General features: G+C 37.8%; 1 protein-coding gene across 14 annotated transcripts in view; it reads left to right on the top strand.

Annotated features, from left to right (window-relative positions):
- CTNNA2 (catenin alpha 2) overlaps window positions 1–25,226 on the top strand; it is a 510,177-nt gene that overhangs the window by 125,348 nt on the left and 359,603 nt on the right. For all 14 annotated transcript variants that reach the window (XM_065661830.1, XM_065661839.1, XM_065661849.1 and 11 more), the window contains 3 exons: window positions 13,754–13,920; window positions 18,552–18,671; window positions 20,990–21,256. In XM_065661830.1, coding sequence (XP_065517902.1) covers window positions 13,754–13,920; window positions 18,552–18,671; window positions 20,990–21,256 — 554 coding nt within the window. The remainder of the gene's footprint in view (window positions 1–13,753; window positions 13,921–18,551; window positions 18,672–20,989; window positions 21,257–25,226) is intronic.

Genomic DNA, 25,226 nt, shown 5'->3' with positions numbered 1-25,226 from the left:
CAATCTCTATTTCTGCCTTGGTTTTAGTGAAAACTAAAGATGTGCAATTTCAGGATGGTTTTTGCAATTCAGTGCAAGGTGTAAATGCTCAATTAGCTCTAAATATGTTAGTTTTAGTAGCAGACATGCTCTAGCTAGCTTAGCATAGAAATCTATATGGACTAATATAGCTGCTGACAAGTACATCCAATTGATGGAGCTGATGATCATTCCTGATGCTTAAGCAGAGTTTTTACACCTCTCATGTTTCTTAATAGGCTTCCACAGTGACACCTGAATAAGCAGCTCTCCCTAATGATAGTTTCTTTCTGTTCTTGTTAAAAATCTAACAGTAAGCATGTTGTTTATGAACCTTTTATCACACAAAATGTACTGATCTGCTCTTCTGGCTGGTGGTGATGGTTCATACATCAGCTTTGTGATGCACCAGCATCTAATTTCACAGTATGAAGTTCAGGTAACTATCTCTCTGCACAGAAGCTCTTGCAGTTTTTAGGCATTGACCCAATGTGTGTAGTTATATCATTGCTATAGTCTTAGAATATATATATCCATATTTTTAATGTAATTCCCAATTTTGGAAAGTTAGGCTTAATTTTCATGTAGGTTAATGCTTTGGGCATGATTTCAGAAATTCTTGACAAGTTCTTTAATGGTTTAAAAATAACTGCTTTGGGCCTCAAATATAGGTTACCACAAATAATGTGTGCAGATTATGTGAACAGAGAGTAGAAAGGAAATAACTTAATTCTTTGGAAGTGGTAGGGTACCTTCTATCTCTTGCACTACGCAAATCTGCAAGTGCTCTCCTTTGTATTCTTTATCATCTGCTTTCTCTTATCTTTTCTTATCATGAGCCTCTACCATAGACTTGCCTTGTGCTGGTGATTCTCCTTGGTCTGTTTCTCTCCTTTTCCTATGCCATCTCACACTAAGAGTACCTCTTTTAGTTATTCTATTTAAAATTTACCTGTTGTTTTTCCTTTCTTGGCCACAGAACCCTAAATTGTTCAACATTAACATGCCTGTTCTCTTAATCCTAGTCAGGGTGCTGCAAAAAGGCTGTTTCCTAGTTTCATCTGTTTGTTCCTCAGATTTTTAATAATAGTAAGAAAATGCCATATACCTCTATCATATTCATGATCTCCCCATGTCCTTTATCTCAGGCTCATTACAAAGCTGGGTGATTGGCAGGCAGCAATACCTCTTGCTATGATTCTATGACACCATTCTGTGGTTCTATATTAATCCTTGGGCTACAGTGTGCTTGGAAACATGCTCTATTTAGAGCCAGGTGGTCTCTGCTTCTCATACTGCTTCTGTCAAGTCATTCACAGATAGGAGCTAAGTATAAGAGCATAAATTAGCAGGGATACAAAACTGTCCCCTTCAAACAGGTTGTGAGCCGATCAATCCACTAGGCTGATCAATCTCAGCATCAGTCCTACCCACCTCCTCACAGTGCTTCCCTTGAGTTGGTGTTAGTAACTTGCTCCTTCTGTTCTCTGAGCTCATTACGAATTTTTGATAGATTTTGATAAAAAATATGGCTTGCTGGAAAAGATCAACCCTTTGAAACTGAAGCTTATCTCAAAAAAATCAATTTCAACTAAGCTTTTCTTTGGGCAATTTTATTCTATGTGATAATAAGAATGATGGAACTGATTCTAAATACAATTTTGAACGTAGTTCACAGTGCCTGGGGCATAGATGTAATCTACCTGCTAACTTGCTTGGTATACAGTATTTGCAAGCGTCTTCAAACATTATCTAGAATGACTGAATCTGGTATCTTAATGGAGAATGCCACAGTAGAGTTCTTAGAACACTTCCTTTCCTATGTCTGTTAGAGAGCTGTGTGTGCTTTTCTAATGTTGTTCCTTTCTGTACCTGATATGATTCATTCAAATTGATTAATCTCAATTCTCTTTACTTGTTATGCAGAAACCCATTAAATGATTAAATGCAAGGCTTTAATTGCTAGGACTCACAGAAGAAGATTTCCCTTTGTCAGTTGCATTCATTTTAGTCCTGTTTTATAATAATTATTTTAATGAATATACTATGCACTGTTCACCAAAAAGGTGCCAGCTTTTCCTAGGGATTGCCATTGTAGTTATTTCAATAGCTCTGTCCTGTTTATGTGGTGAAATATTCATTTTGAATGTGCTTCTTGTCTCAGTTCTGCAGCTACTGGGAAAAGAAAGAGACTTCCTTTTTTTTTTTATCAGAAATCTCAAGTTTGTAGGATAAATATATAGAAGTTGTGGGAAGACTAATAAGTGAACAAAGAAACAATAGGCTTTCCTGCAGTGCTAAATCATTCCTCCCATTGTCTTACTGCATGGCAGACATCTGTTCTACTTTGTGCTGGTTGTTGGAAGACAGTCCTACCACATTCCACAGTTCTGTCCAGAGGAGCTGCGGCTGCCCCATCCTTGGCAGTGTTCAGGGCGAGATTGGACAGGGCTTGGGGCAACCTGGCTTAGTGGAAGGTGTCCCTGCCCATGGCGGGGGATTGGAACTCGATGAGCTTTAAGGTGCCTTCCAACACAAACCATTCTATGATTCAGTATCAGAACTACCCAAACAAGCACACAAGGTTTCCTTGGAAAGGATATTATATTATTGGCTTCACTCCCAGATGGAATGTGAGAGCAAACTAGCTTGTGTGCAGCCTTGGACTATCAGGTTTATCAAGCAAAGCAAGGAGAGAGCCGATTTATCACACAGATGGTACTTTGAGATGAAAAGAAACATTTTCCTTGTTTTCTGTACAGCACTGAAGTTCAGCTTCATGACTTCTCCCAGGGTACAAATAAGGCCATGCTATAATTCAGTTGAGATTGAATTTTTAAATTTGCCTCTGTATTTATTGATATTTTAGGAGGTCTGGTGTGTTTTCATGTTCCTTACACCAGCCACAATGTTGAACATGTAATGTTCTTGTTGATGTTCATGAGCTCTCCAGTTCTCTGAAGGCTAATCAGTGTTAAGTTTATCCCTGAAGGGTGTTAAACTGCAGAGTTAGCTGAGAGCTGCAGACAAAGAGGGATTAGAAACAGTAATGTATTCCCACATCAAAAATAATTTACTTTTTTAATTGAAAATTAATTAATGTTTCATTGTATGTAAATGCATCAGTGAAGTTTCAAATACTCTATTAATTTGACAATTAATTAGAAAAGTTCTTTCTAAAATGTAGCATTGGTGAAATAAATTGTTCTTGATTGTCATTGATACGTAGCTAAATACCTGACCTTTCTGTATTTGTATTTTACTGTCCCTTAGGAAAGATGCAGTTGAGTTAATTAAAATAGCATATTTTAATGGTGTGTGAAATGAATGAGATGTTGTGCTATTGGATCTATGCAAATATTGAAACTAAAATACTTACTAGTGTTAAGGGTATCCATTGTACTTTAAAAAAGAGTGATGGAAGATCACTATCTAAAAGACAAATGCAAAGTAAGACAAGTTTAAGTGAACTGGGTTTTCTGTGTAATCAGTTCTAGAGAGACACTGCTCTAGTAGCTGAAAGGTAATGGGAAAAGATCAGGTGAGATCCAAGGCCAGGTTGAATGGTGCTTTGAACAACTTGGTCTAGTGGAAGGTGTCCCTGCCCATAGCAGGAGGTTGGAACTAGATGAGCTTTAAGGCCCCTTCCAACCCAAACCATTCTATAATACTATGATCATTGACCTCGAAATCTATTGATGAAAACAGTTGTCATTCTTCCACAGATGGAGAGCAAAATCCCAACTTAAATGAAAAGGTAGATGAGTTTAGGGGACATAGTAGTAATGATTTAGAAGAAAAATATTAGGGACGGTGGGATAAAGATTTAATAACCATTTGTGTGAAGTTGTTTGAATTCTGAATAGCATTTTAGTACATTTTTATATTTAGTAAACACACATTCTTAGGTATGAAAATATAAAATACTTCCCAAATGTTAGCAAGTGATTATGCAGTGTCAAATAGAGATTACTAAATGAAATGAACAATTTTCAGTTATGGAGAATGGTTTTTAAAGTATTGTAAACAAAATATGACATTTTAAGATATGGAGTAAATAATCAGTATGGTTACTAAGGTCAGAGGAATATAGACATAAGAAATCAACCATCAAAGACCAGATTTAGTTCATTATTCCTGAATCAGAAACTTACCTGTTGACAAATCTACTAGAATGGACAGCAGGCGGTCCTCTCTGCTTGAGTCTCTAGGCAAGTCAAAAGGGGATAAAACTGCAGATCTTTGCATCCTGCAGGGATTGGTTTTGTTTGGTTTAGTAACACGACAGCATCCATGACAAAAAGATTAAAAACCTGCCTACATTTTTTACATGCAACCCATTAGCAATTATGGGTTATTTAAATCTATGATATTATTATTTAGCATTATCAATGCTCTTCTGTACAGAATCTGCAGCTTAGTTTGGGTCTATGTACTACCATAATTTAGAATAACTTCATAAAAATGCTTTTGCTCTAATTCCAAAGAGAGCACTCTAAAATGCTTTAACTATGTAATGGATCAGTGGTCCTGTCTTTTTAATCTTGGTCATGTAGAACAAAAGACAAAATCTGAAGGAGATGGATTAATTAGATCATGGCTTTTAAATGTCTTCCATTTGAGAACTGCTCAGGAATGGTATATCCAATCAAGCTGTCATTGTTTCCTTAATAATTTCCAGGTGTTTGGAAGATAGTCAGTGTTCCCTACTGATTATAGCTGTTTTCTAGTTTGTTGCTTTGTGTCCACCATCTTCTATCTCTCAATAAATTCTCCGAGGATTTGTAAAAATGGCATTTCCTCACTGTATTAACCGCTGAGAGCTTTAGTCCATTCCTTTCTTCATAGGTAGATGGTTACCTTTTAAGTCTGCTTATGTTTCCAAAAGTTCTAGTAGCCCAATACAGCACGTTTATGCCCCCCTACCAAAAAATGTGCCAGTAAATCAACATTGGTAGCTCTCAGCCTTCCCTTTACTCTTTCTTTTTCCTATGTGAAATCTACAGTCACTTCCACTAGGCTAAATAAGGTATTGTTTTTATAAGGCATAAATCAGAAAGTGTATTTTTCACCCATGATAAATTCAGTCAGTAATTTCCATAGCAAATGGTGAATAAGTCTGACAGCTTTTTATGTGTTCACATGAAGTTTATCTGTGTCTATGGAGCCTTTTTTTAAACTGCATGGAATCAAGTTCATAGTTTGTAATTTAAATGCTGTGCATTTTACAATTATTTTTCAGTGTGTTTTGAGCTCATCATGTTGGTTTTGGCATTTGACTGATGTAAGAGAAGACAGTTGAGTTTGATGAGCAAGTAGAAAATTGATAGTTTTATGTCTGGTTAGGTTTTTGCCAGCTCATAGAAAACCAGTTTATAGGGAGAAATGTCTGCCAGAGTTGGCACAGTGAAGGCAGCAGGAGTGTGTATGTGTGTTGGGTGAACGAAACACAATTATTGCTTCTCCAACTTAGTCATGTATGATAAGGAAATTGGTTGAAGAGAGTAACTTCTAAACAGGATTCCTGTTCTTTAACTAAAAAACAAAGAGATTGTGTGTTTGTTTTTTCAGGATACTGTAAATTGCTTATTAGTTCTAAAGAAGGCATGATTGAAAGTATTCCTTTCGCTTTTGTCACTACTGTTAAACATTATGCGATTTTTATCTGAAAAGAGCTGATGTTGAGATTAAGAGAGTTGATTGTCTTGATTTCCACTGTTAGGAAATTGCACAGTTCAAGTCTTGTTGCACCACTGTTGTGGTACCAGCTTTAGTTGCATGCTTCTGAAGTTGTTCGGTATCTGGAAGAAGGAAAGGTTTCACAGAATCACAGAGGCTGGGAGAGGGACCGCTGGGGAGGCACTTCCCTCAGTTTTAGAGCTCTGTTTTCCATTTAATGGCTAAACAGGTTAAAATAGTCATGGCTTTCCAGGGTAGTGGTGGAATCACCATTCCTGGGGATATTTAAAAGACGTGCAGATGTGGCACTTGGGGACATGGTTTAATGGTGGAATTGGCAGTGTTGGCTTAGTGGTCCAGCCTAAATGATTCTATGACTATTATATGATTCTACGACTATGTCCAGTCTACTTAAATGTTCCCTAACCAGGGGTAAGCCTGCCTGCCTGCCTTCTTTCGCACTGCTCTCAGTTGCCTGGGATTCCCAAAGACAACTCTTACTAGTAAAGGCCAGTTATTTAGCCTGGTTGTTGTTTTTGTCAATGTTAGTTATTCGTTACTCTGCTTAATATGGCCACGCTTATATAGTTAAACAGTTTTTCATCAGAGTATTTGTAAATTACATCCTGTGGCAACCCACATTTACAAAAATAGCATGGTTACTTTTTGTGACTTACAATGCATACACATGCATAGATATGTATATATATTTTTGTGTGCATATCTAAGAACATCACATAATATTTACACATGCCTGTTCTTTATTAACACTTTCCCTAGATAGTGATATAATAAAGTATTTTCTTTTCAGTAAAAATAGGAAGCAATCAGCCTAATAGTTTCTGGAAATATATTCAGAGAATATAAACATTCTGAATGGATGTGTGTGTATATACATACTTTTTGAACATGTGTCTATGTGTATCAAGTTACAGGAAAAATGTATAAACTTAGTGGCAATTTGATTTTCTGCCTTTTTTCCCCTTAGATTTTCACTTTTGATGTGCAGTAATCAGTTTCTACCTTGCCAGTTGTCTGGGCCTTATTTTAAGACTTGGGGTCATTTTAAGACTTTAATGATGAGAAGTAGAAATCTGAATAGGATTCAACATGAGACATGCTGTGGATTGTACATTTCTTTTGCCTTTTTGATGTTCATTTTCTGGGATGTTCAGAATTTTAGTGACCTTTGCAGTCTTCTGCTGATGGCTTGATGCAGAAGTTAAGCTTGTAGCACTTTCCTTGCCTTGCACAGATTGCCAAGTAACTTGTATGTAATTCTGGTTAATTGCATTTAAACATCTCTAACTGCTCCCATATGAGTGCCTGAACTTAATGTCCGAAATGATATGACATCTTACTTTGAAAATTTAAAGGTTTTGTTGAGAATCAGGTCTAAAGACTGCATTTCTAGGTGCTGTAATTTTTATTAGGATGAAGTGACTGAGTACCACTAAAAATAATCTTGTGTTACCCCTCAGGGAAGGATAGGTAGGGTGAATCATCCAGTTGGATCCTATCAGAGCAGGCTGAGTGGTTTGATAGTGATATTGGGAGATGGTAGCTGTAGGTTTGAACCTTCTTCAGCTGATGAGATCCCAGAACTTAAATAACAACTTTGGACACATCTGGTCCACCCCCCTGCTTAAACAGAGCAACCCAGAGCAACTTGCCATGGAGTGTGTCCAGACAGCTTCCGAGCATCTCCAAAGATGGAGGCTTCACAACCTCATCGGGCAACCTGTGCCAGTGCTTCGTCACCCTCGCAAAACCAAAAAATGTGTTTCCTGATGTTCAGAGGGACCCTCTTGTGTCTCAGTTTCTGCCCCTTGTCCTGTCACTGGGTGCTGATGAAGACAGCCTGGCTCTGGCCTCTTTGCAACCTCCTACTAAATACGCTCCTAGGTATTTGCTGGTAGTAGTACTACCAGTAACCATTAGAATTCAGGAATGAAGGCGAACTTCACTGTTAGGTTTTTGGTTAGTGGTGTGTTTTAAGAGTGGATTTTTTTTTTTTTGTTGGTTTGGGTTTTCCTGTTGTTGTTGTTTTTTTTTTGTTTTTTTTTTTTTTGGCTTTTTTTTGTGTGCCTTTGTTTTTTTTTTTCCCTCTCTTTTTTTACGATACACATTTCTTGTGTGGATAATAGGGGCTTTCTCCACAGAAAGTTCTAGGGTTTTAGTATCACTTTCTAACCCAATTAAGACTCTTCATTTACAAAGTGTAACCAAATGCATGTTTTTTTTCTCAAAGCAAGATGCCAGATAATTTAGTGTTTGGATCCTAGCAAGAAAGTGGCTGATACTGTGTCCAACAAAAAGGGTATATGAATCCTGCAAGGTGTAGGTGAGTGTTTCTCATAGCTGCAAATGCTATAGGGAACTGCAGTTCTTATCACATGTATTCCAGAAACATAATTGCTTCATAGGGCTGCTGTGATGGTTAATTGGAATGGGTATTCTATGCAATAAGAGGAGACTGAAGTACTGCCTTTAATCTGTCATGGCTCATCGCAAAAATGCGTGAAGTGGAAAAAGGGACGATAGGAAACACAGTGGAAGCATACATACTTAGATTTAAAGGGTGAGGCACGAGAAGAAATATTTTATCTACAAATACAGTCAGTGTGGCATTAAAGTGTCTCTAATGAAAAAAAAAAACCCCAACCTGTCAGATTCTGGAGTTCGTTTTGGAATGCCTTTCCTACTTCCAGTAGGATTAATTGGGGTTAAATGTCTGAGCTGTTTCTATGATGGAAACTTGATTAGTTTATGAGTGTAGTTATTATCATATTAAGATTATTATTAATTATATTATGACATGACTGTCTGCAGTGGCAAGGAAGCAGACCTGATGACTTGAGACGTCTGTGTTTCTGGTGTTGTGACCTAATTTTCACTGGAAGCAATTTAATATAGATTACAGAATAACTTGAAATGAGTTTGGAAAGAAAAGGGTAAGTAGGGTTGGCTTTTTCCAGATAAAAAGGTTTCTCTGGAAAATAATTTGACTTGCTGTAGCTCCAACTGTACCTTTGGCCTAAGAGTGGTCTGATACCGTTGCTGTACAAGGATTAAAATGTTAACTGGCACTGAGATAAACAATCCTTCCTCCACTATAACAGCTATTTTTTCTAGGTTATTAGACTTTAAATTGTGAACTACTGGATTTTTACAAGTTTTAAGCAACCTGCTATGAACTTTTATATTAATAATTTTTAATTTGCCTATGTCTAATAGTTTCTAGATAACTATTTTTGAGATTTATTTCACTGAACTTGGGCTTTCTAAGATTAAATAATGAATCCAAACTTTTTAAACTGTGTTTTTGAGCCTCCACCTATGTTCCTTCTGCCCACCAGAGTTGATTTTCAAATATATTTGCTAGTAGTATCTCCTTGGGCAGTCAAACCTAAGAAGAGAAGTTTCCTGCTTGCTTTCCTGGTGCCACTGTCCAGTCATCAAATATTATTTCCTTCTTTTATAGTTCAATATTAATTATTTATCTGAAGTTACAGACTAGTCATTTGACAGAAAATGGTGGAATCTCTTCAGTACCAAAATGGAAGTTAAATAATCTGCAGGCATCAGATTCCAAAATCCAAAGCTTGCTTTGGCTGCCATTTCATCTTGGATTGAATACCACATCCCTGGAAGTGGTTTGGGTTTGAAAGAACCTTCAGATCACCTAGTTCTAACCCCCTGCAATGGACAGGGACAACTTCCACTAGACCAGGTTGCTCAAGGCCCTGTCCAGCCTGGCCTTCAACACTGCCAGAGATGGAGCATTCAGAACTTCCATGGGCAGCCTGTTCCAGTGCCTCACCACCCCTCACAGTAAAGAGCTTCTTCCTTGTATCTAACCTGAACTTCCCCTGTTTCAGTTTGAACCCATCACTCCTTGTCCTATCACTACAGTCCCAGATGAACAGTCCCTCTCCAGCATGCTTGTAGGCCCCCTTCAGATACTGGAAGGCTGCTCTGAGGTCTCTATACAACAATCCTGTTTAGAAATTTGTTTTCTCTTAATCTGACAGTGATTGTTCACTGTCTCTTAAGAAACCTTTTGAGAGTTTTATCAACCTTCTGGAAATCTAAGGAAGCAGCCTTAGAAATAAGCCATTGGAAATTTCCTACTCAAATTGCATATTATTAACTTATCATCCAAGATACACTACACACAAATCATAATAAAAACATGCAGTCATAATGGTAATATAATAAGGAAAAGGGTTGTGATGGGTATTACTCACTGTGGGAATCATTCACTAAGTCTTTCCCCCACAATTTGCATCATCTTAAGGGAAGCTATACTGCTTGGGAGTGTTTTAAATGTTGTTACAATGCTCTTAAAAGCAAGGTAAATATGCTTTGATTTCACATTAGAAATACTTTCTTTCTGAGTTTCTACACTAGAGATAAACGGAATTATTTTCATTTTTTAATAATAACAAAGTTTGGGTTAATATAAAATCTCATTTGAAATGGTGTTTGCCTCTCAGCCTGATTGCAGTATAGTAGCAAGATAGGTGAAAATTAAACCTGTTATTTCAAGGCCAGGTTGGATGGGGCTTGGAGGAATCCGGTCCAGTGGAAGGTGTCCCTGTCTGATAGGGGCTTGGAACTGGATGAGCTTTAAGGTCCCTTCTAACCCAAACCATTCTATGAATCTATGATTCAGCTGCGGAGGCATAAAGTGTTATTATATAAATTAATAAAATTGTGTTTTGAAAAGAAGGTCATAATAACCAAACTTAAATATAGAAACTGCTGAGATTTATGATGCTTTAGAAAATGCTGAGTTTGAAACCAAGCAACTTGCATACAGTGTTCTTTCAGCAAAGGGTAGCAGTATAAGGAAAGCTGAGACAGTAATTAGGTATAGCCACAACAGAATACCAAGTAATGCATTGATGGGATTGCATTCCGTAGCTAGGTTGGCTTATTTGAAGTACTTTTTACAAGTCTACACAGCAGAACATGGTACATGTTGGAGATACCCAGGGTAGGTCTAAAGGTAGTAAAGCTGCCTATCTGCAGGGCAGCCCTGTGCAGATGCACTAACTTGGAACTTGAGTCATCAGCCTGGCACAGTCTAAACTGGTTAGAACTGGCTCTGAGAAAGAATCATGTGCTGGAGCTTGACACATCAGTTGCTCCTGATCATGGAGACAGTGAGTTCCTGCAATTGGGTTTAGAGGTTTCATAGAATCATAGAATGGTTTGGGTTGGGAGGGAACCTTTCTGTGTACAGGGTTGTTTCCATAGCCTTTACAAGCAATTTAACACAAGTGTTTTTCTCATAGATTGGACTAATAGTACATCTCTTATTTACGATTATTTTTATTGCTATTTTATTACTTCTTATTTTTTCTTCAATTTCTTTAGTTTTCAAGTCAGGATGCATTTTCACTTCATTAGTATTCAGCTGACACTGTTAAGTGGTGTAATCGCCTATTGCCTACAAGGCTGAAGGTAGATAGTAAGGCATGTTTTCCCTATTGCTTAGAGTAATGTTCTGTTAGTTCATAACAGTTTTTAAGACTGTGGCTTACTCAAATACACTAATAAGCTTTTTGAATCAATCTTTTTTTTTTTTTTTCTAGGGGCCTCAGCATTTCATATTAAGTTTATTTCTATATTCTAGTCAATTCTTGATGCTCTCGTCACAATTAGGAATTAGTTGGCTTTTACTTCTGTACTACAGTAATGCTCAGAGTACAGTTATTAGTATAAATACTTAGATTTTAGTTTTAGTGACAGGTCCAGGTTCCTTTTCCTACATCTAGAACCCTATTATTTGCAAGTAACTTTTGCAATTGGAAAACTATGGATTGGTATGAGTTCAGTGTTTCTGTATGGTGTGTGTGCTATATTAATGCTTTTCTGGTGGTTACAAAAAAAGAAACATGGTACAAGTCCCGTCACTGTCTTCTGTGAGTCATATATGAAGGGAAAAGATATATATTGTTCTTTTCTAATTACCACTGCATTAAACTATTAGTTTAATAGTGGTGTGGTGTTTGTTTTTCACTTGCTGAGTCTTCAATATCAGATTTTATCTGATGTTGTGATGTTAACCACATTTCCATGTAAGTAAATGTAACGTTTGCCTTTTTGGTTTAGCTTCATGTTCTGTGTTGGCTTAAATTAGATTATCAAATCTTTGAAAGATGGTTATGACTTTAAAAAACCTTTAATGCCCACTTGTGCAATGTATTCCTTGCTGTATATAAGGGGTGGAAGTTTCCACTTTCTGATTTCAAGATCTTTGCCACTGGTATCTTGCCTACTCTGTATTGTGCTGTCCTTGTCTCGCCCTTCTCTCTAATCATATATTTTCTTCAGGTTCTCTCCGTCTTCCTTTTACATTTCAACTTAGTCCTAGTCTTGCTCCTTTAAAAGCACTATTTCCATTATTAGCTGGAAGCTATTAGATCTCAGCTTTACAGAAAGAATTGAAGTTTTCAAGTGCTGCTAGCACTAAGTACCGTTTATTCTTTCTTAATACTTCCATCAGCTAAAAAGAAGTAAAGTTTGTCCTTTAAAATCTTGATTTAGTTACCAAGTGCCATGCTGAATAAAATGCTTGTTCTGGAACTTAACAGGAATAATGGGTCCAGGCACTAGTATATTTCATTTGTTACACAAGAGAGTGTCTTGCGTCATTCACAGAGAGGCAGCAGTGGGGATATCTGGACAGTTTTGGATGGTGAATAGGCAGAGAGCAGAGGAGACTGGGCAGTAAAATCAAGGCAGTGATGGTCACAAAGGCAATTATGAGATTCAACAAGGCTCAGTGCTGGCTCCTGCACTTGAGTCACAACACCACCATTCAATGCTCCAGGCTTGAGGAAGAGTGGCTGGAAAGCTGCCAAGCAGAAAAAGACCTGGGGGTGCTGATTGACAGAGCAGGACAGGAGCAGCTTGTGCCCAGGTAGGGAAGAAGGCTAATGGCATCCTGGCCTGTATCAGCAATGGTGTGGCCAGCAGGACCAGGGCAGTGATCATCCCCCTGTACTGGACACTGGTGAGGCTGCACCTTGAATCTTGTGTTCAGTTCTGGGCCCCTCACTGCAAGTGAGACATTGAGCTGCTGGAGCGGGGCCAGAGAGGGACAACAGAGCTCGTGAAGGTCCTGGAGTGATGGACCTTCTGATAGGACAAGTGTGATGAGAAATGGCTGAGGGACTGGGGGAGAGTTTAGTCTGGAGAAGAGAAGGCTCAGGGAGTACCTTCTTGCACTCTACACCTACATGAAAGGACAATGGAGTGAGGTCAGGGTCAGTCTCTTCTCCCAAGTAACAAGTGATAGAACAAGTGGAAACGGCCATGAGCTCACCAGGGGAGGTTTAGGTTGGATATTTGGATAAATTTCTTCCCCAAAGGTGCTCAGGCATTGGAACAGGCTGCCCAGGGCAGTGCTGGAGTCACTGTCCCTGGAGTCATTTAGAAGATGTGTAGATGTGGCACTTAAGGACGTGGGTTAGTGGTGGACTTGCAGTGCTGGGTTAACTGTTAGAGTCTTTTAGGCTGGAAATGACCTTATAAGATTGAGTCCATGATTGGAGAGAGGGGAATGTCTTCTGTTCATAAGTGATAACTCTTCCACATAGAGAGCAGGGTAAGACTGGGGAGCAGGAGCTGAAGCAGAAGGATGTAGTGTGAAGGCAGAATTGTAGAGATGCAATCAGGATGACACCTATGGGGTGCTCTGCTCTATTCTCTCTACCAGTGCAGGTGACCTCCGCATTTCTGTACCACACACTGCTGTTTTTCTTACAATGTGCTGGTTGCGCTCAGCAGTCTGTCTTGGTGTTATGGTTTCCTTTTTAGTTGTTACAGGTCCCTGCTCTACAAGATCAGTTTGGTAATAAAGAAGAAAAGGCAGGGAATATTGAGGCAGTTGCACACGTTTTACAAGCTATTTCTCCTGAGCATTTCAGTACCCAGTAACTATAAGCCGTGGAGTTTTTACCTAACAGTGTTAGTTAGTGTATACTTTCTAGGAAAAATACAAGTGTAAAACCTTTCTTTAATTACTTTATCTCAATTCTAGGCGAAACAATGAGAATTGCCTCCTCGGAGTTTGCTGATGACCCCTGCTCCTCTGTGAAACGGGGCACCATGGTGCGGGCTGCCCGTGCCTTGCTTTCTGCTGTCACCCGCTTGCTCATCCTGGCTGATATGGCTGACGTCATGAGGCTTCTGTCACATCTGAAAATCGTATGTATTTTTAATGCCCTGTATCAGTTTTGAGTAATTTACGTGTAGAAAAATAAGTTCAAAATCAGTAATGGGTAACAGTGTTCATATTTCATACTGTATTTCACAGGTTTTAATTACAGTGCTGATAAAGAGGTAGGAGGTAACACAGTTCTCATTGATTTTCTAATTTGGCAGAAGTTAATATTAGGAGACTTGAAGTAAAAAAGTACTGGACTAGTACTGTTGTTAAGCAGCTTTCTTCCGGGAAGAGATGCATTTACTTCACTCACATCTTATCCCCAGTGTCTCAGTACTTGTAGAGTATTGCTATCTTGTGGCTGAGTTTAGGTACTACAGTTCCATTTCTTTGAGTGATTTCTGAATGCCTTAAAAGATAGAATCTTTAATTTGGAGTGAGACAGTAGCAGAAGTGTGTAATCAGTTATCAAAGATGAAAAATAGAATAAAGAGGAATTAAAGATTGCCAGATAGCTTGGTGTGGATTTGTATTCACTTTTGGTTGCCATCATTCATGATTTTCTTATATAGGAGTATTAAAAACCTTTGCAGTTGAAACTGGGATATGTAGTTATTTATAGGTCTTTTGATAGGTACTGGACTATTTTACTTTTATTGCACAAGCAAATAAAGTGAAATAAGCTGTGTGGTTCGGTTGATACGCTGGAGGGAAGGGATACCATCCAGAGGGACCTTGACACGCTTATGAGGTAGGCTGATGCCAATATTATGAAGTTTAACCATGCCAAATGCAAGGTCCTACACCTGGGTTGGAGCAATCCCAGACACAGCTACAGACTGGGCAAAGAAGAGATTCAGAGTAGCCCTGTGGCTACTTGGGGATTAGGGGTGCTGGTCGATGAGAAAATGAACATGAGCCGGCTTCTGTGTGCACTCACAGCCCAGAAAGCCAACCGTATCCTGGGCTGCACCAAAAGGAGCGTGACCAGCAGGTCGAAGGAGGTGATCCTGCCCCTCTACTCTGCTCTCGTGAGACCTCACCTGGAGCATTGTGTGCAGTTCTGGTGTCCTCAACATAAAAAGGACATGGAACTGCTGGAACAAGTCCAGAGGAGGGCCACAAGGATGATCAGGGACTGGAGCACCTCCCGTATGAAGACAGGCTGAGGAAGTTGGGGCTGTTCCGCCTGGAGAAGAAAAGGCTGCGTGGAGACCTCATAGCAGCCTTCCAGTATCTGAAGGGGGCCTATAGGGATGCTGAGGAGGGACTCTTCATTAGGCACTATAGTGATAGGACAAGGGGTAATGGGTTAAAACTTAAACAGGGGAAGTTTAGACTGGATATAAGGAAGAAGTTCTTTCCTGTGAGGGTGGTGAGGCACTGGAATGGGTTGCCCAGGGAGGTTGTGAGGGCTCCATCCCTGGCAGTGTTCAAGGCCAGGTTGGATGAAGCCTTTGGTGGGATGGTTTAGTGTGAGGTGTCCCTGCCTATGGCAGGGGGGTTGGAGCTGTATGATCTTAAGGTCCTTTCCAGCCATAACTATTTTATGAATCTATGATTCTACGATAAAACAAAGTTTTGCAAAAAATCATACAAAAAAATGCTAAAAGCCTGCAGAGTGCATGTGTGAGGTCAGCAGAAGAGATGGAGACTTACTTCTTTCTAACATCAGTCCCAAAAGTATTTTATTGCTTTTTAATGTCTTTTTCACAGTGTCACTGTACAATGATGATATGTTCTAAAAAACACAATGAGAACCCTTCAGCTTGCAAACTGTGCAGATAACCTAAATGGTTTGAAAACAGTTTCCATAATGAAAAAGGCAGCTTTTTCAACAGAGGTTCTAGTGAGCTCTGCTCTAACGAACAAAGTGCTGCTCTTGTAGTTGTCAGCATGTGCCTCTTATTTTGTGCAGTGCAAGCATTGTCTCTCTCAAGTATGCTCTTAATTTTCCCCACTATACCACTCCGTGCAACTGTAATTCAAAGTCTTTTGCTGGGGAAGCACTTTAATATTATAAACAAGAGCTTTTTCCTAACACCATGGTTGAGTTTTCTTTCAAGCTATTTGGCAAGCAATGAGAAATATTGTTCTCATATCTGAGATTTCTTCCTTCTGTTGCAGCAGTGTACTACATTATGTAAAACACAAATATCCAATGCTGTTCTGTGAGTGGGTGTGTTTACTTACACAGTTTGCACCCTAGATTTGCAAGGGCAGTGTATGGTAGCGTGGTTTGTAATCTCTAACTTTTATCAGATGTTATTGTGAATTCTGTTTCTAAGAAGTCAGTTATCTCTGGTTGTTTTAAAGAAAATTCAACTTAAGAACTTTAAATTTGAATTTATTTGTTTCCAGGTTTAAAAGTGTAATTTATTTCTGAGGGTTGACAGTGTAAATGTTTTTATCTTACCATTTTATAAGGCAAACTAGTTACAGATTTCTATTACTAGGGGGAAAAAGTATTTATATTTTACAAAACTGATGAAGACAAAATTCTTGTATTGACATATTGAAGGTAACATTCAAAGCCTGGTGTAATGTAACCATAAAGTTAAAAAACCAAAATCATTTTCATGTCAGAGTTAAGAAGCCTGATTTATACTGAAATGTACTGTAATCAGCTTTCACTGAAAGCGTGTCAAAGACTTCATGGGAAATATAATGTTCTAGAGTGAATATATGCAGATGCTTTCTGGAAGGGCACTTGGTTATTTCAGCTTATCTTTTGTGTTACTAAAATAGGTAGTAGTGCTTATTGTGGTGAAACTTGTGTAATAATCAGAGCATATATTAATATAGTATGTGAACAATGCTTATGCAGATGTATGAGTAAATTATAATTAATTACATAGTAGTTAATCAGAAGAACACATCTGTATACTTGAATGAAGTCCTAGTGTTTTGAGGGTAGGAATTTTGCTCCAATATGAATTTATAAATTGTAATAAAACAGGGATTTGTGCTTATGGGTTTTCTACTACTTAGAACCAGTTTCTTCATTTTGTAATTTCATGGGCTTGAGCCCGGGCTGATATGATGGAGTATGATCAGCATCCTTTGAAATCTGATTATCAAAGTGGATTCTGTAGCAATTTTACTTAATAGGGAGCTGGCAGGACTTATAAAAACAAGTCATAGGCTTGTCATGCCTGTGCTCAATATTGCAAATATATTAAAGGTGGAAGTTTCAGGTGAAGTCAATGCTTCTTGATATGAAAGCAGGATTTTGATATTTTTGCAAGGAATTTGCTGCAAGAACAAAATAGGAAGTAGAATGATGCTTTTGTAATTTGTGTTAGTGCTTAATGCAGTCAGATTGTTCAGCTTTAAAAGCTGTTGTTCTTTTTAAGAGTAAAAGAAGGGAATTGAGTCTGAATAAGGCGTAGCTTGCAAGTCTTCGGCTTGATGTAAGGTTTTCAACGTAACGGCTATGGATTTATGTGCTTGAATTCTACAGTTTTTTAAATAGAAATACATGGTTTTGCTACTCTACTGCTCTGTAATTTGTAGATCCATAGTAAGTAGGTAAAAGCTCAAAAGAAAAATATCCTCTCTGGCATGCAAGAAAACACAGGGCCGCACAAATGATGAAAAGGCAGGTTCTGCAAATGACTGTCTGAATTCATTAGACACCATCTATTGCTGACTTTATGATTCCCAGCAGCATCTGGAGAGAAAGCTGCCACCTTCTGCTCTTGCATTTCCTATCACAGTTAGCTGTTTCTCTACGAGGAAAAAAAAATGTGGAAAGTCTTTGCACCTTCGCATGAATTGAAGCTCTAGGTTTTCTATAGAAGGATGAATAGAAGCTTTTCACTTCTCAATCTTTGTGCTTGGAATTGCATTTTTATCTTGTGAGGGAGAAAAATACAACTTTGAATTCCCACCTGGTCACTGGAAAATGTCCTCTCTTTGGCGTATGAAAAGAGCATTTTATCCCTTCAGATACATTTTTTTTCTTGCTGTACAAAAGGTAAAGTTTTGCAATAGATTTGGTAGATGAGCTTTGTGGTATAACTGGGGGTTTATAACTTTGCCTGTTAGCTACAGTATGAATGAGTAACTGCAGGTATGCTTTCTTTGGTAGATTCTTCCCTCAAATTTAAAGTAATCGAAAAAGGAAAACTGAGAGCTGAGAACAAGGAAACAATAAATATATTCTGGTTTGAATCTATTGTTTCATTTATTTCCCTAAGATGCAGTGTTTTTGATTTATCAGGGTAAACTTAAATCTTAGCAATAAGTCCGAGTTTCCTTCTTAAACATTATTTCTTGTCCGGAATTAATAACTTGGCTTTGCTTCCCCATAAACCCTGTATCACACATTAAGAATGTATTAATCTATTTTTTGTTAAGCCCACAGATATTTAATTTGTATTTCATCTGAGAAGTGTAACTGGGGAAATTAATATACTTATGCCTTTTACATTAGTTTCACATGATACCGAAGTACAGTAAATGGAAAGTAATGCAGGATGGCTATTAGGCAGCTTCTCTATTAAGAAACTTAATTAAAGTTAGTGGGACTGTCATAAAGCCACGAGAGTGATGGACATGAAAGCTAAATTAGGTCCATATAATAGAGAGTGTTGGGTAGAATAGTTGCAGACTTTGTTAGAGTACACCCGGATTAAAGTGCTAACACAGTTGATATATTATGTTCTAGGTGGAGGAAGCACTAGAAGCAGTGAAAAATGCAACAAATGAGCAAGACTTAGCAAATCGCTTTAAAGAGTTTGGAAAAGAGATGGTAAAACTGAACTATGTTGCTGCGAGACGACAGCAGGTGAGTTCCCTTAAAATCTGTCATTGAGAAAGTCAGTCTCGGTTCTAGAGATCTTGCATTTTATGTCTAAGTATAGTCTAAAATGTGCAATAAGTAATTGCTGTGTCATGGCCTATAATTTTATCCCATTGATTTTTGTGGAATGTGATGAATTTTTTCATAAATGCAGTTTCTTTAAGAATATTTTCTCAGTGGCTTCAATTAATACCAGAATGAAGGGTGAACAGTCGAGTGATTTGGGAGGTTAAGGATAGTTTTCAGTTGATGATTATTCCCATTTAATTCTAACCTATGCTGATTTGAGGTCACTATGACAGCTGTTAAATCATGAGCTTTTTCTGGTAGTGCAGTATAATTCAGATTCAGGAAAAACAGAAATCTTTGTGCTTAAAACCATTATTATTAATTTTCAGATACTTAAGGCAAGCACTCTGCTGTCATTGCTAAGGCAGATGGAAAAAAGACCAGAAAGTCACAATAACATTTATTCAATGCCTGCAATTATACAACTTTGCAGTAAAGATTATTTTCTACTGAATACTGTTCTCTGTAAGAATCCAGATGGTGCTGTCACTGTGAAGTTATGTAAAGTCTTTCCAACCTTGGTTGTATTTGAATACAACCAGTCATTCAGGGGTGTGGTGTTGTTGTATTGCATAACACAGTGGATTTAGAAAGCTGGCCTTCCATAGTCATCCATCTATTTATAAATATCTGTCTTACAGTAATGATAATATACTTCGGTATTGCTATTGTGTTTCTTGTCTATTATTGTCTAGGCTTATCAAACAACCACCATCACCTGTGCTTCACATGCAGATGGGCCTGGAAGTGCTCAAGGTCAGATTGGATGGGGCTTGGAGCAGCCTGGTCTAGTGGAAGGTGTCCCTTACTAAGGCAGGGGATTGGAACTGGATGAGTTTTAAAGTCCCTTCCAACCCAAACTGTTCTAGGATTCTTTTAATACAACTTTTTTTTTTTTTTGAGTTAGACTGAAAGTAAATGACTTAAAAAATGTAGAATCTAGTCACTATATGGGCAGTCCTATTACGTATGTTCAGGTACATCATGAGTGGAATTATAGGGAGAAAGAAAAATGTGAAAGCCAATGAAGGTATAGGTCTTTTAAGTTCTTATTAGAGGTGTGAAAAGAGAACAGAAAACTGTAGTTGTAAAGCTTTTAAAACTTTCTTTTTAAGGTGTATTTTTACAATGCCAGTAAGGTTTCCCATATAACAGGAAAATCCTGACAGCATGAGAACTCGTTACTTACATGCTCGTACATGTTCATTTATCTGTTCTGTTTTGCAGCCTGATAAAGTTTTTAGGAACTTAATTCACTCTGAAAGCTGTTGCCTGTCAATCGTGTGTGGTTCAAATTGTCAATGTCTAGAACCTTTAAATCCAGAATGTCTGGGCTGCTCTTTAGTTTTTGCTATAGGGTCTATTGGGAACATAACTATTCAGGTCTCCATATTCTCCTTAGGAGTACTGTTAGGACTACCTTACTTAATGTTTGAAAGGCTTTCATAGGCAGTTTGATATATCCTGTAATTAAATAAATTCATGGATTAAATAATAATACAGCGTCATCTTATCCTGGTAATGTTGTATTCTGTCTGATGCTTGTCAGGGGAAACAAAGTGTGTCATTAAAACAAACACTAAATGAGATGAGGAATGGAGCAAAACATTAATAAAGGCTAAAAATAACAAAAGACATATTAGGTCTCTAATAACTAAAAACATATTCATCAATGTAATATTTTTATTTTTAAAAATGAAATTATAAGGTTAGACCTTCTAAAAAAAGACATAGTATATATAAAAATATGGCAAACCCCCTTGTGCAATGGGATTCTTGCACTGGCATTGTATTTATGGAATCAGCAGGCTCAATGCAGTCAATCAAGAAGAGTAATTTTGAATGTTTTATGTAGATTTTCTGTGAGCCTTTGAATAAGGGAAGCATAGAGACTCTTGGCTAAGAAGATATTGTAAGCAGAATGTAATAGTCACAATGGACACTTTTGGGTAGGTGGGGGATTTCCCATAGATTCATAGAATGGTTTAGGTTGGAAGGGACCTTAAGGATCTTCTAGTTCCAATACCCTGGCATGGGCAGCGACACCTTCCACTAGATCAGGTTGCTCCAAGCTCTGTTCAACCTGGTCTCTATGGTAGATTTTGTTATTGATTCCATCTCTGCAAAATCACTGCATGGTATTTATGCATGGATACTTAAGCTGCATAGGCTTATACACATTCTAACAGGAGAACTTTCATTTACAACTATAAAAATTGTGTGTTTTCATATAGGAACTGAAAGATCCTCACTGCAGGGATGAAATGGCTGCAGCTCGAGGTGCTCTGAAGAAGAATGCCACCATGCTGTACACTGCATCCCAAGCATTCCTCCGTCATCCTGACGTTGCAGCCACGAGGGCCAACAGAGACTATGTCTTCAAGCAAGTACAAGAAGCAATTGCTGGTATCTCCAATGCTGCCCAAGCCACTTCACCCACTGATGAGAACAAGGGGCACACTGGCATTGGAGAGCTTGCTGCTGCATTAAATGAATTTGATGTAAGTATCAGAAGTGTGTGGAAAACTAAGTGCTTCACCATGCAATCTACAGTGCTTTTAACTAAGTGATTCTTAAACAGGACACGCATTTCCCTTTTCATTCAGGTCCATTTCCTCAGGCTGCAGAGGCAAAGTGCAAACATTGATTTGTGTTATTTTTAATGAGGAATAGTTGCAGCTAATGGATTTGAATTATAAGGAGTTATTTGTGCTCATATGCAGTGGCTGTGATAGAGGGTCAGTCCTCTTTTACCCTAATGTCCTTGAAACATCTAGCTACGTGGTTCTTAACTCAAAGTCTGATTAATCTGGCAGCTTAATTCTGTGACCAAGATCTGTGATTAGTTGAATGTCAAAATGATGTTTGTCTGGCAAATCAAGAAGCCATGACAATAAAATATACACAGTGATGGAGCTGAGCATCCTGGAAACATTAACAGTCAACTTGAATCGTGATTTCTGTTAATCAAAGATATGGAAAAAGCATCTTTCAAACACAGTTGAGGAGTTACTTCAGCTGCAGGCAAAGTGCTGCAGTCTCTGTTACAGCAATAGCTACAGTTTTGCTTAAGCAACTTAACCAACAGCTGAGTGTTGAACTGTTACTCTCATTGCCAGTCTTGTCTTAGGATTTTACCCTATCTCACACTTGAGGGCTGTTCTTTAGAAAGCAGGAAAAAAACCCCACACTTAATTGCAGGCAGTATGTGGAAATAATTTCCTCTTTCATTCTGACTTTGTGTAAGGGTTTGTTACAATTATGAGGGAACTGTGTACTTCTCATTTTAATACATGCATGTTATAGTACAAGAATCTGTCAAACACAATCAGGAGCTACTCAGTTCTGCTGTATTTAGCACTGAAAGTGAAGGTGTAATGCAGGTGGTTCATCTCATGTTTTGTCACTGCATCTGTGGCTTACTGTCATTGTGTCTATTTTGGAGGTGGTAGCATCAGCACCCTCACAGTAAAGAAATTCTTCCTTATGTCTAACCTGAATCTCTGCTGTTTCAGTTTTAACCCATTGCCCCGTAGCATCAATGCCCTTTTATACCCAGTACCCCTTTGGACCCCCTAAAATGGATCAAGGGTTATATTGTATGATCAAGGGAAGCTTCAGGATTGAGTAGAATACTGAAAAATGGGAGAGAATGTGTATACTAATAATAGCAGAAGGGAAATGGGTTTAGAGGGGAAACATAACAGCAGGAAATGTGTGGGTAGGTGTAGAAAGTGACAAGCAAAGAGAGTAAAACCGTGCAGAACTACTGTAGGATGCAGAGGTTGACTCCATCTTCACCATACACTTTTTAAGTAAATGAAACAGCAATACCTGCATCTGCTATACAGATTTATTTCTTTTTAATAGCTATATTTCTAGATATATTTTTGTTTCCTATACAATTGTTGTGGGTCAAGATTTAAGGATTCTGCATGATTTTCAGGGCCTTCTCAGCTCACAGGTCTGTTATTGGTAAGATCCGGCAAATAACACCCCGGTTTGGTCTGGTTACTCTGGCTTTTGTGGGGGACTTTGCGTGTTACAGACAGCAGAGGTTTGACAGGCAGTAACTGACAACATGTGACTTCTCAGTCCCAAACTGATGATGCTGCTGCTGGTCTCTGGAAAAGGCTGCTGTTGAATGCAAAGAGGAGTTGTGCTCAGTGAAAGTAAATTCAGTGAAGACTATGCAAGACATCTGATAGTGTCCTTTTCCTCTTTGAGAGAATATTTGTTCATTGTTTTTCTCCACAGGTAAAGTCTTTTCCACTCTACGTGATGTTGCAGGCATCATGAATGTGTATGTGAGATGTGTGTCTATAGTATCGTGTTCTGTTCACAGCTACTTGTGGAAAACCAGCTTGTCATTTTTGAGAGTTTTCTCCTCCTAATTTTAAATGAGTGAAAGCTTTCTTGTCTGACTTCTGAGGACTTTATTCTAGCAATATTTACTGTTTTGCCTCACTGCTTAGCTGTTGAATGAAATTTATTCACACCTAATTTTGCAACTGAGACAACATTCCCTGAATTCCAGGAAAGCAGAAATTAATAGCTGTGATGGTGGGATGATTGTGAATTTATCCTTATGTTTTATAAGCAAGAAAGCAGGAAAGATTACCAGACTAGTGAAACTATGTTATGTGTAAAAAGATGTTGGAGAAACAAGTTTGATTTTTATACTGGTGTGATATATTACTTTAGCAAGGGAAAGGCAGTTTATGACTTCTAGTGACAATAACTTCATAGTATATTTATTTTACAGTATCAGTCATATATTGATCGAGATAAATGTGTTTGGTATGAATTACATACTAAACCTTGTATTATAGGAAAATTCTTCTATATTAAAACCAAGTTTACAGGTTTTCCTATACTATTTCACACTTCTCAGCCTTTATCTTTTCAACTTTCAGAATCAGCCCTCTGTGGCTTAATGCTTTGAGTATCGGCAGTGTAAATCATCTGAATGCTTTCTCACTCCAAACATGTAATATAAGTAATTATTCTACTTATCCTACATTTCAGCTATTGTGTTTGAATAGGTGTCATTTTAATTGTCATACTCTATACACATTGTGGTATAAAGTAAAATGTGTGTTACTAAAGGCAAAGTTTTGTCATTTATTCCTCTCAGATAATTTATGTAGAAATGAGTTCATTATTGTGTTTCTTATTGGATTTGCTGTTTGAAGTTGATTGCAAAAATATGTATTTAATGCCTTGGGTATTTTTTTTTTTTCCTTCAACTTAAATGTTCCTGCTTTAAGTTTAGATCATTTAAATCCAGGTATTCCTAGTTTTTTTTATTTATTTGTATATTTATTAGTATGTTGGTATATATCGTGCAGTCAATAAATGTTTCTGGTCTCTTACTGCAACTAAGGATGCACCATGTACCTCCCCTCAAGACACCCAAATTTATCCAAGTTACATACAGAAGTTTGTTAAAAATTTATTGAGAATTCTGAAAATATTCTGTTTTCGCTCAGAAAATGGTAGTTCTGGTCTGGTAAGGTCTCAGCCATTCTGGTTATAAAGGGACTTGTGTGTTGTCACATGCTGAGTGTTGTGGGATTGATTCATATGGTGACCTCTGTGCTCTCCACGTAGTCATTATGTGCTCCAGAGACAGGACCTACCTATCAAACTGGGTAAAAATTAGTGTATTCATTCTTGTACAGTGCTGTAAGGGTAGATCTAACACTTTTGTGAATACAAACTTATTTACTATGTATACAACATAGCCCTATAAAAAGGAGTATTTCTGTGTTTGGGGCAAGGCTTGGATTGTCTACAATAAATTATGAGTCAAGGATAAAAAGCATTAATAAAGCTTCTGACTTAGAAAGGGGAGGAAAAGATACCTAAAGGAAAAAAAGGACCAAAACCCCTTCTTTCCATTTCCAACTAATGGCTTTGTCAACCTTGTGCTTGAGTTTTGCATTTGTGTGTGTCTGTAATAAATTAACAAGTTCTGGATCTATCAATGGAACAGAATGATATTGTATTTGTTAAAGTATATATATATATATATATATATAGTGCTTGCTTTTTTAATACATGCTAAGCAGACGTAACCTATACTACACATGATCTGGAGACTCCAGTTATTTGTTGCTTCTCTGTGCGTGCACACATCCATTTGCCTTTAAAGTTGCTTATCAACAATGTCGATCCATCTTGACCTGCTGTGCCTGTGTGTGTCACCCCTTTACTCTCTAATTTCAAAATCACACTGGGTCTAAAATGAGTATGAAAACAGTTTGGATTATAAAGGATTTGATCTGGTTGAGAACTGAAAGAAGTGGCTGCAATGATTTTTTGGTACTTGAGGTATTTCTATATTTGGATAGGTGCTGAGGTATTGAAAATGTACCTTTTTTTTTTTTTTTTTGTTATAAGATGGATTTGAACAAAAATATTCCAGGCAGAATAATTCAATCTTTAATAAATTTTTGGAAGTCTGTA

Source organism: Lathamus discolor, chromosome 1 (assembly GCF_037157495.1).
Source record: "Lathamus discolor isolate bLatDis1 chromosome 1, bLatDis1.hap1, whole genome shotgun sequence".
NCBI lineage: Eukaryota > Metazoa > Chordata > Aves > Psittaciformes > Psittacidae > Lathamus > Lathamus discolor.
Note: the sequence above shows the minus strand (reverse complement) of the source record. Positions and strands in the feature narration are given on the sequence as shown.